General features: G+C 49.6%; 1 protein-coding gene across 1 annotated transcript in view; it reads left to right on the forward strand.

The window, feature by feature from the left end:
* The first annotated feature begins 3,029 nt into the window (after positions 1-3,029).
* The window catches only part of Slc1a7 (solute carrier family 1 member 7), a 37,939-nt gene continuing 24,137 nt past the window's right edge, over positions 3,030-16,831 (forward strand). The window contains exons 1-2 of the mRNA XM_051188407.1: positions 3,030-3,239; positions 10,874-10,953. Of these exons, the coding sequence (XP_051044364.1) occupies positions 3,075-3,239; positions 10,874-10,953 (245 nt within the window). The 5' untranslated portion in view covers positions 3,030-3,074. The remainder of the gene's footprint in view (positions 3,240-10,873; positions 10,954-16,831) is intronic.

The following is a 16,831-nucleotide window of genomic DNA, read 5'->3' on the forward strand; positions in this document are numbered from 1 at the left end:
AAGCAAGCCACACCCATCCTGTAGCACAGCTAAGTGTGGGCCTAGATGTTGCCTGAAACCTACCCTAAGTCTGCCTAGAATTTTCTGAGCAACAATTAACCACCAGTAAGCTGGAAAAGGGGGCATTTGGAGTTGAAGGCATATCAGGGAGCTTTGAGCTTTAAGAGTAGGAAAGGGAAATCTCTCACACTGCAGGGTGCCCCGCCTTGTCTACTGCCTTGGAGTAGGGGCTTTGGGCTGCTCTGCACACACGTGCTCATTCCCTTCTCTTTGAAAAGGACAGGACTGAGGACAAGGTCACAAGCTGGTTCGGCTGGGACCAGAATGTGTCTCTTCATCCCCATGGCACCAGAGCCTGTGTCCGATTCCTTTGCCTGACTGTGCAGTTCCTCCCCCTGTCCTTTCTGGTCACTTGTCTGGAAAGCAGCTTGGCTGTATACCCCACACCTGTCACACCCCACCCACCTGCACCACAGTCTGCTCCCTGCTGCCGCCTGACTGGCTCTAATGAGATTACCATGCCCAGTGACACAGGCAGGTTAATTCCCTCTGGTTTAGAGGTCAGGCCAGGCCACAAGCAGGGGCAGAAAGGAATCTCCCTCTGAGATGCTGTGTGATGAGGGTTGAAAAGTTTCTACACCCTGATAAGCCTCTCTGCCAATGCAGCGATCCAAATCAGACCAAATCAAACCGAATTAGAAAAAGCCCGTTTAATGGATGCAGTGCTCCCAGATGGCCTTCCAGTCCCTCAGAGACCGGAAAGGGAAACCCAAAAAGCCACGGGTCTATTCTTTTCTGGGAGGCAGTTTCAATACCCTTTGGGAGTGGTCTTGAGCATCTCTGCGGGGAGGGGTCATCATTTGTCGGTCTTTTTGAGATGCAGCAGGGTTTGGAGAGAGAAGGGAGGGGGCTTGGGTGGAACCTCCACCATAACATCCCAGACTGTTTGGGTATGGATGCCAGAGGCTGGGGTGGAGCTTCTGCCAGAACAATTGTTCCAGCCACATCTCTGCTCAGCACACTAGAGTTCACCTTTACCCTCATTCATGTTCCCTCTGGCTAGATGCTATTATCATCTCTGTTTCATGACTGAAGCAGAGTGAGATGAAATGGTTCACAGGATCATACAGCTAGCAAGTAGCAGACTTGGGTGGTTCTCAAATGCCAAACTCCCGCGTTTTGCCATCCTTAAAAATGGGAGGCCTTGGTGCCTTAAACCTGGCCAAAGGCCTGTGGCTGGAAAGACCACAGACCTTGTTGGGTGTGGGGCCCTATTGTTGTTTTGCTAGACAGGCCTGTTGTTAAACTGCCTTCTAAGAAGGTATGCTTATTCCCATTGTCAGCCTCAGTCAGAAGCTTCTCCTCACCGTGGGCAGCAGTGCAGGTATGACTGCCCTATGCGCTGAGGAGTGAGGACTGTTAAACGCCTGACCCTAAACGGGACCTGGAAAGGCTCAGGGAACATCCTAGGAGAGGGGGCAGGAAGAATGTAAGAGCTGAAGGATGAGGAGTGTGGTGACTCTCCCTCTTCTGCATGTGACATGAGTCCACAGCAGCTGTGGTTGCCCTCAACTGCTGCTGGTCAACAGTCCCAGCACGGATGGGGGAGGGGCTTATGAGTTCCACCCCTAGCTGAGGAGCTATTGGCTACTGATGGCTGCTGAAGGAAGGGGAATCTTTTTCTTCCCCGGGGAGTATGGCAGCTGGTAGGTTGTCCATACTCACACAGGTGGCACAAATTGCACTCTGGGTTATGTAAAGAAGCCATTAAGGTGAGGGGCGTTGCTGGGGAGGGTCCAGGAGGAGTTGCTGTTGTGGTAGACATTGTTAGGTCTCAAACCGGGACAAAGGGCTATAATGCCTATCAACAAACATATCAGAGCAGACTCTGGTCCCAGGGTTCTCCCAGCCTTTCTCCATCCCCACCTTACAGGGTCCTTCTGACTGGCATATGCTGCTCCCTATCCTACATGCCGCCCTCCAGCCCGGGGGCTGGGCTGCCCTTCCCATTCAGCTCCCCTGGCTCCTATATAACTCAGCCATTTTGGCTATACCAGTCTCTTGGCCCAGGCCACCCCTCTTGGTCAGTGAATCTTCTCTTGCTCTCCCCCTACCCCGTGGCCATGTTCACTCTAGATTCTTCCAGATGCGCCTGGCTGTTTTCTTCCTCATATTTACAATAAAAAACAACCTTTGCCTCCACCATTCCGAGAAGCAGCCATGCCCTCCTTTTTATTTCTTTTTTTTTATTCAGATATAATCAAGATACATTGTATATGCATATAAAAAGAATAAATAAAAATACTTTAAAAATAAATAAGTAGATGATAGTCCCCGAGGGATATAGGTTGGGTGGTCCTGGGCTTGAAGCATATCAAAAGAAAGTTTATTCATTTCCTGTCAACAATAGGCTGAAGTCAGGATAACTGAACTTGTCTAAGTTCCTCACAGTGCTACCTGACCCAACTCTGCCTAGTGACAGCTCAGCACTGTGCTGACTCAGGCTCTAGGAGTCTCTGTCCCTCTCTCGATGACGTGGATGCTGGAACGGAGTCTCCAGGTGGTGAGGTTTGCAGTAGCACCCAGGGGCAAGCCTGGCACACAGCATTTGATCTTCCCACAGACACTCTGAATGTGCTCTGGCAGAGGGACACATTCACAGCACTGACTTCTGGAGGCCGGTGTTAGTGGGAACCATGCTAATGCAACAGCATGCTCCTAGGACAGCCTTCAGTTGCCCATCCAACACTTACTGAGGTTGGCGGTGACTCCCTGGAATGAGGTGGGACGATGCATCTCTGCTTCCTCTCATGGTGTCTGGTCCCCTGCCCTCTCCAGGAGGAGTATTTGGCTTTGAGGACTGGACGCTCCCATCATGTGGCCTGCTCTAATTTCCCAGGCCCTAATCTGCTCCCCGCTCCTAATGGTGCAGCTGGTAATAGGATTGTGGCTCTGCTCCGGGTGGCTGCACAGACCATGGCTGCAAGACTGGCAATAGGTGCCTAGGACTCTGTTCCTCTGCGAGTAAAGAAGCTTGTGCCTCCAGCTCAGACCTGGGCCACATCCTACAGCGCATGGAATGGTGCCAACCGGCTGGGCTCAGCATGGTGCTGGGCGCTGCCCTGGCCCGAGGACGGGCAGTGTGTAGGCACAACGGGCTACTCATCCTGTCAGTGCTGTCTGTCATCGTGGGCTGCCTCCTTGGCTTCTTCCTCAGGACCCAGCGCCTCTCACCACAGGTCAGGCCCCCCAGGGTATGAGGGTCCGAAGGGCTGGGGCTCCCAGGGTCATTACAGTAGGTGAGCTCAGTTGCTTCTCTGGGCTCCAGTGTTCTCGTCTATATCATGTGCGTGAACAAGACATGCTGGTATGAGATGTCAGTAAAATGGCTGGCAAAATGGCAACAAAGCCAGCACAGGAAGGTGACTGGGGGCAAAGACATACCATTGAAAAGGACAGGGTTAAGAGCAAGAGTGAGGAGACCAGGGATCTTCAGACCAGGGATCCAGGGTGGGTTTCCTGTGCAGCAGGGTCAGCAGGATAAGGCTCAAGGGTGTATGAAACTTGGGAGCAATGAATCAAGCCTTTGTGTGTGCGTGGCTGGAATATACAGTGAGACTAAGGAGCTGGAGTTCAGGGATCCAGAGCTGAAAAGCTTCCACCACCAGACATGGCTTTGGACATGAAGAGAGATGGGGCAGTTCTACACTTTGGAGCCGTCCCTGGGCTGAATGGAACCAGGGTGGTAGTGGGCCAGATGGGAGCAAATGCAAAGGGAGTGAGTGACAAGTGGCGTTGGGCCGAAGGGGAAAGGTGTTAGAATGGTGTTCCTGCAGAGGAAACTTCAGGCCCAGTGGCTGATGGGAAGCGGGAGACAGAGGTGAAGTAGGTGGGCTACCGTGTAAATGTATCATCCACAGAGGAAGACACTGGCGATGTTACATAAGACATTACAATTGCCTGTTCCAACAAGGCAGACTCAGCTCAGGACCATGGGGATAAGTCCTCCTGCTGGAGAAACACAGAGACAGCTGGGGTTCACAGCCCAGGCACAGCAGGACAGGCCTGAAGGCAGGAAGTTACTAAGAGAGGTAAAGTCAGGAGTGATGCTCTTGCCCAGTGCAGACAAGGGAGCAAATATTGAGAAGAGGGAAAGAAATTGGATCAGCTCTTGAGTGCTTGGGCCTGCAGAGTGAGGGGTCCTCTCTAGGCCCGCTTAACAGGATTTTGGTTATGACTGCACTATGGAGGCCCAATGAGGAGGGCTCTCTGTCTTCAGGAGAGTCTGTCGGTGGGCTCCTGAGCGTTCCAGACCCCATAGATTCTTCATTCTTCTGATAGCTCACACTGTCTCTGAAGCTGGAGCCAGGCTTCATACTCGGATTCCCATCTTTCATTAAAGGGATGGTGTCCCCATCCCTGGTAACCAACCAGGCAACCCTGCTCACCACCTGAAGCTACTTAGGAAGAAGCAATGACTTCAGAAGCACATGTTGTTACAAGCTTATGGAGACCAGGGAGTAGAATGCTGTGGTTTTAATGTAATTGTCCCCTCCCCCCCCCCCAGCTCATATGGAGTGTGGCATTATTAGGAGGACTGGCCTTGTTGGGGGAAGTGTGTCAACATGGAGGTGGTCTTTGAGGTCTCATATATGTTCAAGATACTACCCAGTGCTTCAGACTACTTCCTGTTGCATTCTGATCAACTATGCACCATGTCTGCCTGCATAGTACCATGCTCCCTGCCATGATGATAAGGGACTGAACCTCTGAAACTGTAAACCAGCCCCAATTAAATGTTTTGTTTTATAAGAGTTGCCCTGGTCATGGTGCCTCTTCACAGCAACAGAAACCCTAACTAAGACAGAAGCTGGTACCAGGAACTGGGGTATTGCTGTGATAGGCCTGACCATGTTTTTATTTGGAGGAATATGGACTTTGGTACTTTGGGTTAGGAAAGCAGTAGATTAATTCCATTGGCAGAGGAGATCTCAAAATAGCCAAGTGTAGTCTCTGTTGTATGGTTATTAGTGGTAACTCTGATGAAGATTTAAAATGAAAAGCAGCAAGCTGGACAAATAATAATACAAAATGCACATATTTAGAAAAGGGGGCAGCAGGAAGTGGAATTGAGCTAAGTCTTGAGTTCAAGGAGATAAACGGATTAAGAAATGGAGTAAAGGAGTGGATTCAAACTACAATGGCAGGGCAAAGTCCTCTCTCCTCTTTGGCCTCCCTTTCCTTATCTGTGGAGTAAAGAGAGCATATGTTTCTTCCAGAACTGTTAAGGGAGTAAAGATCTGCAGTGTCTGGCAGACAGTAAGCATTTACCGAATGTCATTTCACCCCCTCTCCTGTCTCCCTGCCAAAGCCATCTGTGATGGCTAATCTTGACCACTCTGATTTAGAATCACCATGGTAACACACGCCTTGGGGAAGTATAAGAGGCGGTCTGCAGAAAGGGTTAACTGAAGAGAGAAGGCCCACCTCGAATGTGGCAGCACCATCCCACAGGTGCGGGGTGGGGAGGGGTGGGCTTAAATGAAAGGAGAAGGCAAGCAGAGCACCAGCATCCTCCCTGCGTCGTCCTGACTCTGCTCTGTGAGTGGCTGCCTCATGTTCTTGCTTTGGTGCCTTCCCCAAGCTCTGGATCTTTTCCACCTGTGAGCTGAAATAACCCTTCCCCTCTGTGGTCCTGGCACTCTTCAATCTGCACTCAGGTCCCAGAGCAGCAACTATCTATTTCCTGCAGGAAGATTATTTTGTGAAAACAGATAGGAATGCCAGTTAGTAAAAGCCTGACCGCCTGGGGCCTCCTGTACCAGAGTTGCTCTTCCCATGTGCTTGGGTGTGCAGATTCGTTCAGGTCTGGATTAACCTGCCAGATACATTGAAGGAGGCTATTTGGCAGGAAGTAGCTCCTTGAGCATCATCCTCTGAAAGCCAGGGTTTTTCTGTTTGGTCTTCTCTGCCTGTGACTCAGCAACTCTTCAATTGTTTGAGCTTATGCAATAGGCAGAAATCATAACCAATTTTGAAAATGCAGAATGCTCTATTTGTGAAACGAAACTCACAAAATTAGTGTGATTTTACATTTGGATGCAAATAATTCATTAAAAAAAGAGAGAGATTTTGAGATTTCCACTTAAGCCATGAGGATTTATAATTACATGCATTTCCCTTCCTTCCTGGGACTTTGATGGAATTAAAATAAAAAAAAACATTGTGTTTATTTTGTGTGTGTATGTGTGTGCGTAGGCAAGCATTTGCAAACACACACATACACACACACACACACACACACACACACACACACACACACACACACCCCACAGTGCACATACAGAAGTCAGAGGACAACTTGCAGGAGTCAGTTCTCTCCAGGAATTGAACTTAGAGGACTGGCAACTTGGCAGCAAGCCCCTTTACCCACTGAGCCATCTCATCAGCCCTGATGGAATATTTTCAAGGACAAACTACCCAAATGAAGAGAACATAGAGTCATTGAGAAAGAACTCTGGTTGGACAGTATGGGAAGTGGATGGAGCTGGCTAGTCCCATCTAGCTGAGCCCAAGATGCTGGCATCCTAGCCCATAGGAGCAGTTACTGAGTAGCTTATCTCATGGGACTCCAAAGGGCTCTGATATGGAAGGGCCAAGCAGGGATGAAGTATGGGGTTGAGAGCAGGCACTTAGGCTCCAGAGCTCTTTCAAGCCATGTAGTCAGGGGACTCCTCCACTGTGTGTAACCCTGGTCTGCCCAGGGTCCAGAGAAGCTTGCCTCAGGGACATCAGGCCCACCTGTGTGAGGTGAGACGGCCAGTGTTGAGCCACATACCTGAAACAATCTGTAGACAATGGCATTCTAGGTGCAGCCTCCTCAGCAGAACCCTGAGGCAGCTGGCAGTCAGGCATAGGCACAAGGCCTCTTGTTGGAGCCTCACAAAAGACCTATGAATCCTCTGAGAAAGCAGGCTCTGTCTCCTCCATAAAGGTTACACCCATCACTCTGCCCTGAGGGACCCGCAGTGTGGAGCCCAGAAACTTCGTACTCCACACTTACCTATGAGAAGGAGTCACCAGAAATGTGAGAAAAGCGGCAAATGTCAAACCAGAGACTGAATGAAGAGCAAGAGGGTCTCTGGAGACTTAAAGTCATTTCTTAAGGGCTGGCAGTGGTGACATACACCTTTCATCCCAGAACTTGGGAAGCATAGGCAGGCAAATCCCTGTGAGTTCAAGACCAGCCTGGTCTGTAGATCAAGTTCCAGGTCAGCCAGAGCTACATAGCAAGGCCCTTTCTCAGAAAGTTCATTTTAAGACATTTGGAGACATGAGAGATAGCATAGTTTTCATCAAACAGAATGGGGGCTGTCAATAGGGTCCAGCAGAGATAGGTGCTTGCTGTCAAGCCTGATGACTTGAGTTCAATCCCAAGGACCCACACAAAGTAAGGAGAGAACTGGCTCCTGGAAGTTGTCCTTTGGCCTCCATATGCATGCTGTATGCAGCACATGTGTGTCCACACAAATACACACAAGTAAATTAATAAATGCAATTTTTAAAGACTGGCATGTAGGGGCAGTAATATAGCTCAATGTCACTGTGTGCTTAGTGTAGGTAATGCACAGAGGTTACAGTTCCAGAACCACAAACATCAAACGACAACAGCAGATTGAACAGTCTTAGTTTGATTTCTATTGCTGTGATAAACACCACAACCAAAAGCAACCTGTGGAGGAAAAGGCTTACTTATGCTTATGGCTGTAGTCCATCACAAAGAGAAGTCAGGACAGAAGCTCAAGACAGGACCCTGGAGGCAGGAGCTGATGCAGAGGCCGTAGAGGAGGGCTGCTTACTGGTTTATTCAGCCAGCTTTCTTATACAGCCCAAGACCACCTGTCCAGGGCAGATACCATCCACAGAGGGCTGGGCCCTCCCATACCAATCATTCATAAAGAAAATCCCTCATAGACTTGGTTCAGTCCAATCTTATGGAGACATTTTCTCTAAAAGGACTGGAGTTGCCCCAGGACACACCAAGACCACGTTCTCGGCACAAAGGAGATTTATTTGTCCCAGATGGACAAAGCACAGAGAATAAGAAACAAAGACAGGAGCTACAAGACAGACGAGAAAGGGAAAGGGACAAGGAAAACAGGGAAGTGATATTTGCACGCACGCACACACACACACACACACACATACGCGCGCGCGTGCACACACACACGCTACTATTAAGATAAATTAAAAACCAGAAAATGAAATTGTTTTCCAATAAGAATCTCAAATCTAACCAGATTGTTATTAGAGGGAAGGGTAGGACTGTGGTAATTTAGGAAGGACTCAGAAGTTGCCCTCTGAAACTTTTCTCAGGAAGCTACAAAGGAGATGGTTCCACCAAAATAAAGACAGAAATAAACTTCGACAGAAACCCTGGATCCTATGCAGGAGAAACCCCATTATGGAAGCCAAGAGGCCAGGACAGCAGCTGAGCCTTGAGATTCCCTGCCCCCTCCCCAAAACCAGGACAGGAAGGTGGAAAGATGCTGGCCTGAAGTCCAGATGAGATGAAAGGAAACAGATTCGCCTCTCTTGTAGCAAATGCTTGTTTAGATGTTTTCATAGATAAAAACATTTGGAAGAAATTAATGAGAATCTCAAAGAAAACAAAGCGAATAAAAACAGTCAATTATTAATTTCAGAGACAAAATGTAAGTCATACAAGTAACGGGGAGCGGCTGCAAGGGTGTCTCTGGGCTCAGCAGTGAATAGTATTTGATAATTAAGATACTGTTAATCTTGGGCTGTGAAATGGCTGGGCATGCAGAAGTGCTAGCCTGACCATATGAGTTTTATTTCTGGAGCCCATGGTGGAAGGAGAGAAGTGACTTCAAGTTGTTTTCTGACTGCCACATATCTGCCATCACACACACACACACACACACACACACACACACACACGCGTGCGCAAGCATACATAGGCACACACACAATTAATGCAAAATAAAATGGAGAAAACAGCTATGCAAGAGCCCAGGTTTAATCTCCAGTACTACATACACTCAATGATACAGACATGATACATAATGAGTGTATTTTTGTGGGATTTTTCTGGCACATTGGAAATGGAGGAAGCCCAGATCTCTCTCTTGCATGTCACGAGGTGGCAAGATCTCTCCCAGATCAGCTTCCTGTCTGTGATATGAGTGGGCTGGGTGGGATCTGCAGTACCACAATCCTATGGCTTGGAGCTTTTCAAGGCATCAGACCCCTAACAAGCCATTACATACTTATTTTTTCTTTGAGACAATGTCTCACTATGAAGCCCTGGCTGACCTGGAACTTACTATATACACCAGGCTGGCCTGGAACTCATAGACATCTGGGATTAAAGGTGTGTACCACCACACCCAGCTTGGCACTAGTTTTTAAGACATTCTCAGGCATCCAAATGGAACTTGGATGGTGTCTGCAGACCCTTCAGCCTCTACCACCCACGCCCTCCCTCTCTGGAATAAGGATCCCAGTCAAGGATTGCCAGAAACAGACCTGAAGTCAAGCTTTAGAAACAGTACCCCAGTTGTGTAAGAGTTTCAGAAAAATCCACGAGTTGTTTTGTAGAGTAAGTACAGGACAGAATTCCGTTATCATCTGGAAGGCTTCGCTATTCATGACAACTCTTGTTGGGTTCCTCTCCTGTGGACTGCCAGTGGGAAGCAGCTTGTGGCCATGGCTGGTAGTGGCTAAGCTCAGGCCCTAGCAGCCCTCATGAGCTAGGCTCAGCCTCACCCTCAATAGACCAATTAAAGAAACAAGTGACAATGAAAGGCAGAAAATGAAGGTTTCTTCCATGTGGCCACATTGAGAAGAGGATCAGAGAGGCCTCTGGAGCCATCCTGGTATGAAGGTTTAAGAATAAATAGAGGGCAAGGGATACCCGCAGCTAAACAGTCCTGGCTGTGTCCACCATCATCAACCCATCATTGTCTTGGCTCCTCTTCCTTTTATAACATGGTCCAACAAGTCATCAGAACTGTGTGAAATCTCTCCAGGGAGACAAGTTCTTCTGGCTGCCACTACATTTGAGCCTTTTTCTCCCAACACGAGGCTCCTGGGAAAATTCCAGTTCCTTGGGGTATATATTGTCTCAATGATGTGACAGCCAAAGGAAGGGACACTTGTGTCTTTTTAGAATGCGTTCATTTCTACCAGGATGTACCAGGATGGTTAAAATCTATCTGAACAAGGAGACAGTGGCTATGAAAGGCCCAAGGAGGGTGCCTTACACTGAATGGGAGAGACCTTTGCCTCCAAAGCCAGTATGTCTCAGGAGTGAGCTAGAGGACGGAATCTTACTGGCTTATGAGAAGGTGGTGATTCATTGGTCAATCCCTTCATTAGCTAGACTGGGACTTTTCTTGGGGCAGGAACTTGGCTTTAGTCCATTTTGGGGACCCCAGAGTGATGCCTGGCTTAGTGTGGGTTGTAGATACAGTATGAATCCCTGCCCTCCTGCCACTTACTATCTGGTGCATGGAGTAGACTTTACACCACGGATGGTGCTGATCGGGAAAGCTACAGAGGACTTGATGCTGACATGCTCAGGAGAGGTGCTGAGTGCTCATGGAGTCTCTCAATTGAGCCTCCAATGAGTATAAGTAACCATTATCCTCCTGTTGGAGATAAGGAAACTTAGAGGGCTAAGGCAATCAGGCTGGAGGAGGGGCTCATCAGGGTCTTCTCTCAGCCTCCTGTTGTCCAGATGCCAGACAGGAGTGTGCAGACTGGACAGTGCATTCAAGATGGTAAGGAAGCAAGCAGTATGGAGTCTGTACCACCCAATCTGACCCAGATCTCGCTGTGTTTCCAGGAGATTAGTTACTTCCAGTTCCCTGGTGAACTCTTGATGAGGATGCTGAAGATGCTGATCCTACCACTGGTGGTCTCCAGGTGAGAGGAGGGACGGGAAGGGCACAGGGTGCTGACGGGTGGTTTCCAGGTGACAGGATGATGAGTAGGCAAGGGCACGGAGCTCTGCCCCGGGAGCCCATCTCCCTGGCTCTCTGTTATGGAGGCGCTGGCCCCTTCTTGTGAGGCGGAGATGGTGTTTCCAGCCAGCGTACCAGTCAGCTGCTTCTGCACCTCCCTTCAGAAGCCTGACTCCTCAACCCACGCCAATTATCACCTCCTTTTATGCAAATTTCAGTCACATAACTCCCAAGAAAATCAACTTGAGGAAGGAAGGGTTTTCCCTCATCTTTTCAGAGGTGTTGATCCATGGCTGGGCCCGGGGTGAGCAGAGCATCATGGAAGGGAATATCTGTGAAGGAGAGCTGCTTATCCGTGGCACCTGATCCTCAAAGGGAGAGCCAGGGAGGACCTGCTGTCCCGGTACATCCTCAAGAGCACACCACCAGTGACATGTCCCAGCACCCCAATAAGAACCCACCAGTGAATGACCCAAAGCCCCATGACCTACTTCCCGAAGGCCCCACCTCTGAACATTGCTGCACTGGGACCAAACCTTCAATACATCTCAAATAAAAACCTACAATCTCAGCACCCCCCAAGAACAGAGCACCCCATCTCTCTATGAGTCCCACGGGCCATTAACCGGCTACCTAATATCTCTTCCACGGATGGTTCACAATATCTGGAGATTTTTACCCAACACTGAGCATCCCACACTTTCTGCTGTAAGTAAATGGCCACTGCCGCTGCCCAGCCCTATGGCTCTTTCCTTGTCCAGCAACAGACTGTCAACAACTTGAGCCGACTATCTCCTGGGTAGAACACCCCTCCACACGGGCACAGACCTCTCTCTCCCTCATCTGGACTCACAGGCACCCTGCTGGTCCCTGCACCTCAGTTCTTGTTCCATAGCCAACTCTTCTCCCCGCAGTGGCCAGACAGTCTCAGGGAACCTCATCTCATGTCACACGGCTGCCAGTCCTGTGAGCCTCTGGTCCCTGATCAGACCAGACCCTTCCCTGGCTTGGGGCCTCTACACATGCCGTTCCTTCTGCCCGGAGCCCTTTCCCCCTTTATTAGTCTTCCTTTGTATCTCAGCAGCATAGTTGCCGCCTTAGAAAGGCCCCCTCCACCGAACCCTCCCACCATGCTTACTAGATCCATTCTTCTCTGCCCTCCCCCAAAACACTTACCGCTCCTTGTTATTCTGTGTGCGTTCACTTGTTGCCGTGTCCATTTATCTTCCCAGGGACTGCAGTCTTAGAATAGTTGTCTAATGAGTCACTAGCTGTATCTGCACTCTTGTGCATGCCTGCCGGGTACTCAACCCTGATGGGTACTGCTGGCCCAGATCTTAGTCTCTGAACTCAAGTTGCTTGCCGGCTCTAGGCAAGACTGGCCAGGGAAACAGTTCTCCAGTTGCTAAGGAAGTGAGACAGGCTTCCTTCTGGGAAGCTTCGTGTCCCTCTGCTGTGCCTTTATTGTCCTTGCTGCCTGGGCAGTTAGTCAGAACACAAACACCACACACAGCAGACCCTGTAGTGAGGTTGGATTTCCCACGCTGGCCTTGGCACTTGGCTCAAGTCCTACCCCTGTCATCATATGGCCTGGGCTAAGATGCCCTTCCCCAACCTGTGCTCCTGGTGACAGGTGTCTATCTGTGCAGCCCTCTAGCCCCCTCCTCTGTCCACTAGACCAGAACACGCCTCCTGGCTGGGATAGGAATGCTGTCTTAACTTGAGAAGAGCCAGTGTGTTCATGTTTCCTTTGTTTATTATACAGTTAGGGCTGCTGCAGAGCAACTGTGCCACTAAAAAAATGGACGTGCTTTAACGTTTCCATCCAAGAGGGAATTAAACCTTTGTGGGAAAATGACATATTGCTTTTTTGTTTATTTCCTGGTCTGGAGCGCAAAGCCAGGGTCTCACAAATGCTAAACAAGTCATTACCATTGAGCCCTATTCAAATCCCAGGATGATGTGGTTGTTTCTGATCCCCCCCCCCCCATCCGCCCAAGCCTCCTGGTCCTGAGCCCTCTTTCTAATTCTTAAGCAAGACTATAGTCTGTGTTTCTGTCCCCTGTCCCCGCCCCCGAGCCTGGGCTGGCATTCTTGCGCCAAGGAATGCCACTCTGGTGCGGGCACCACTCAGGTGGTTCCAGGCATAGCAAGTCGGATGACAGGCCTCAGCCTGGACTTAATGCCACCAGAACTGACAAGGGACTCAGGCAGGGTGAGCTTCTGAAGTCTTACAAGTGTTCTGATTTTTTTTTTAAACCTGATTGTTTGGGGTCCAGCCTCTCAGCTGGGTAAATGAAGAGCCTGGCTTGAGAGCTACTGCACCTCCATCCCAGGGCTCCTGGCTGTGCCTGGGGAGCCGGTGGCTTTCTGTAGCATCTGCCTCAGGGAAGCAGAGGACACAGCCAGCTCCGGTGAGATGCTAAGTCTTACTGTCGGCTCCCACTTCATCTCTGGGACACTTGACGACTGGTCCCAAACCAGGCTCTGAACCGTGCTGGCCACTGAGTCATTGCTAAGCTAAGCATGCCGTGTGCCTTTGTGTCTTCTCACCTTCACTTGTGCCCTCTCGAGGCCCTCTCTTCTTTTAAGTTCAAGTCTCACCTGCATTCATGCTCATGTAGGTTCCAGGGATAAAACTCAAGTTGCCAGGCTTGGTGGCACCGCCTTTAGTCCTTGGGCCATCTCACTGATAGGCATGGGAGCCTGAGCAGCATCTGCAAGATGGGAAGATCACCCTGTCTGTAGGGCTGCTGTAAGAAGGCTTCTGGTCAGGCACAGCCCGGTGCATGATGAGTGCTGCTTTCTTATTCCTAACTTATTAAAGTGTCTCTGAGGCGCAGATATTTGGTGAAACCTCTACCTCTGTTCTCGTTGTCAGTGCTCATAGCACCTACAGCATACATGGCACCTCCCCTGTGACGTTCTCTTTGATAGAGACATTGACACAGCCATTCATACGGCTCTGAACCTCCCAAGTGGCACACCCATGTCCCTCCGATCTCACCATGATTCAATCATGGCACCCTGAGCCACCCCTCTTCATGTCTCATGGATTCTCAGAGCTACTACTTCTTGTTTCCCTCTGCTCTCAGGATCCCACAATCCAGCAACCTTCACCAGCGCCCCCCTCCTGTGGGCATCCCTTGTTCTAAGTCAGTAGGATACAAATCGAGCAACTTCTCTGGGCGCTGGGAGAGCACATTGGGGCCTTTAGCCTCCTTGGTCTGTTAAATCCAAAGTCAAAACCTGACTAGGTCTCTCATCTCAGCATCTCTGTTCCACAGGGTCCCAGTGTAGGGTCAGCTGGGCCTCTTCCCATCTGGGGGATCTCCTGTGGAAAAATCCACTTCCAAGCTCCCTCAAGCCATGGGTAGAATTGGTTCCACGCAGCTAGTGGCCTGAGGGCCCAGCTTCTGTTGTTTTCGTTTGCTTGTTTGCATGTTTTGTGTGTGTGTTTGCTGTTATTGTTTTGAGACATGGTCTTCTGTAGTTCAGACTGACCTCAAAATTAGTAAGTAACCAAGGGTGACTTTGAACTTCTGATCCTTTTGCCTCCACCTCCTATGCACTGAGATTATAGGCCTTCACCACCACACCAAGTGCTGGGGTTTAAACCCAGGGTTTCGGACATACTAGGTAAGCATTGTCCAACTGAGGTACAAACCTAGACCCATGGCCAGCTTCTTGATGGCTGCCTTCTGTCCTCAGCCACCTGCTTCCTGCCCCCTTCACAAATGGTTCATATGGCTTCAGCCTTCTCAAGGCTGGTCAGAAGCCATCCCTCTCATCTCCTAAGGTAAAGTCACATGTGATATGCTCATGCATGTTACATGTTCCATGGTCATGAGTATTATATCCCCTCTCCTTTGACATGCCTGTTAGAGTAAAGAGGACTGCACAGGGCAGGGGCCCTAACAGGTCACCTGCCGGAGGATCTACCTTTTTCTCCCTCTCCTTCAGTTTCTCTCTTTACCTTCTGGAACAGACCCAGGTCCTGGCCTTTGTGTTTCAAAGTCACCTCCACTCAAGCTATCCTTGCAATGAGGTTGGATTGGGCGGGGCTTCTCAGACTCTGCTCTTTCAGAAATTTCTTCTGAAGTAGTGCATCTTCTTTACCATAGAGACTTGACTCTCATTGCCCAGGCAGGTTCTGGGATACAGCAGGGGCCTAATAATGCCTACTAAATGACTAAATAGCTATGGGAAAGCGATGAGGGTCCAGCTAAGGACAAGTTTCATGGCCAGCATTAGAACTGAGTCCTGAGGGAAGTTAAGAGTTGTCTTTTATTTATATTGTTAACTAATGATTATTTTGGAGGCAGGTCTCATGAACCCCAGGCTGGCCTCAAACTTTTGATCCTCCTGACTCTACTTCCCAAATGCTGAGATTCCAGGCACACAGCACTAGTGCCTTGCTTTATTATTGCCGCTAATGTTTGTCCTTAGTGAATTTACGTGCCTCACAGTATGGTTCTCAGGCAATTGGTTCACAAACCCAACGTTCCCCAGGGCCCCAGAGCGGCTCAGGTCATTCCACTGACACTGGCAAGAGGTGAGCAAACACCTAGATGCTAATGTACTCCTCCACAGAAGTGAGCACACTTGACTGGGAGGACGGGGCCATGACCTCTAGCCAGGGTGTTTCCCCCACAGGCTCACTGTGTGTTGCGATCTCGTGGTTAATCTGTGCATTGCTGGTGGGACACTTTGATCATTTAATCGTATGACCAGAGTGACTTCAGGCTTTCTGTGTTCTGCGTCTAAGGCCCCACTGGTCTCAGCTGCAGACCTATTTTGTGTGTATTTATCTGGAATGAATTCAATTCCATGCTCTACGAAGGCAGGAGATCCCCCTTTGAAGTGATGTGTCCCTCCAACCCTAGTCCTGGAAGGGGACCCCAAGGGAACCTCACTCTGCTCCCACAATCTCCACTTCCATGAGTCCCTCCAAGTGCCAGCCCTTCTGCTGTCCTGGAGCCCGGAGGCCTGGAGAGGCTCTCCTTAGCCAGAGATTTCCATGCTCATGCTGACGGCCATATCTGACGTTGGCCCAGTAAAAAAGCAAGACTGGAGCCTTGTTGGGTGAACCTCGGCAGAACTAGACCTCATTAGCGCCTTAGGCAACTTTAATCGGGCTTGGTTTGGGCCTTCTTTACTGACTAGAAAATGCAGTTCGAGCTGAAGACCAGGGTCTTGCTCCTGAGACCTCTCCCAGAGGCCAAGGTCAGCTTATTTCACTCAGTAGAAGCTCTGGGTAGCTCAGAGGGGTTGTACGACTGTCCAGCCATTAGCCCTGAGGCTCTGGGTCTTTCTGCAATAGTGTCTCCATGAATTGCAGGACTCATGAAGTACAGAAGACATGTGTCCCTGCTCTAGCCACAGACATACTGTCACCTCTTTCATAAATCACCCCAAGCACTGACTGACTCTTCACTGTTCCTCAAGCTCCTCAGCATGCCCCAAGATTAGTACCCTAGGGTTGAGCCTTCCCAGGTTCTTCTGGGGTGTCTTTCCTGCCAGCTAACACCGTGGGCTCTCTGGGTACACTTTGACTAACTTCAATAACAAGGAACAGGGTTTGAAGCTTCAGTCTTTTCTTGCAAAGAGCCTTTGAGCCTCTCTTGCAAATCGCTGCACCTTTCTTCAACTCTGTAGATTTTCCATCAAACCACACAGGGTCCCCCTTCCCCTGGGCAGAAAGCCCCTTCTTGTCTCTCATCTGTCAAAGTGAAAGTGGCATCAAGGGAACCCCCTGACTCTATCACTAAGTGCTGGCATCTCACACAAAATTGAAAACTTCTGCGTCACATGACAATGATGGTCTGGTGGGCAGAATC

This window comes from Phodopus roborovskii, unplaced genomic scaffold (genome assembly GCF_943737965.1).
Source record: "Phodopus roborovskii unplaced genomic scaffold, PHOROB, whole genome shotgun sequence".
Taxonomy (NCBI): domain Eukaryota; kingdom Metazoa; phylum Chordata; class Mammalia; order Rodentia; family Cricetidae; genus Phodopus; species Phodopus roborovskii.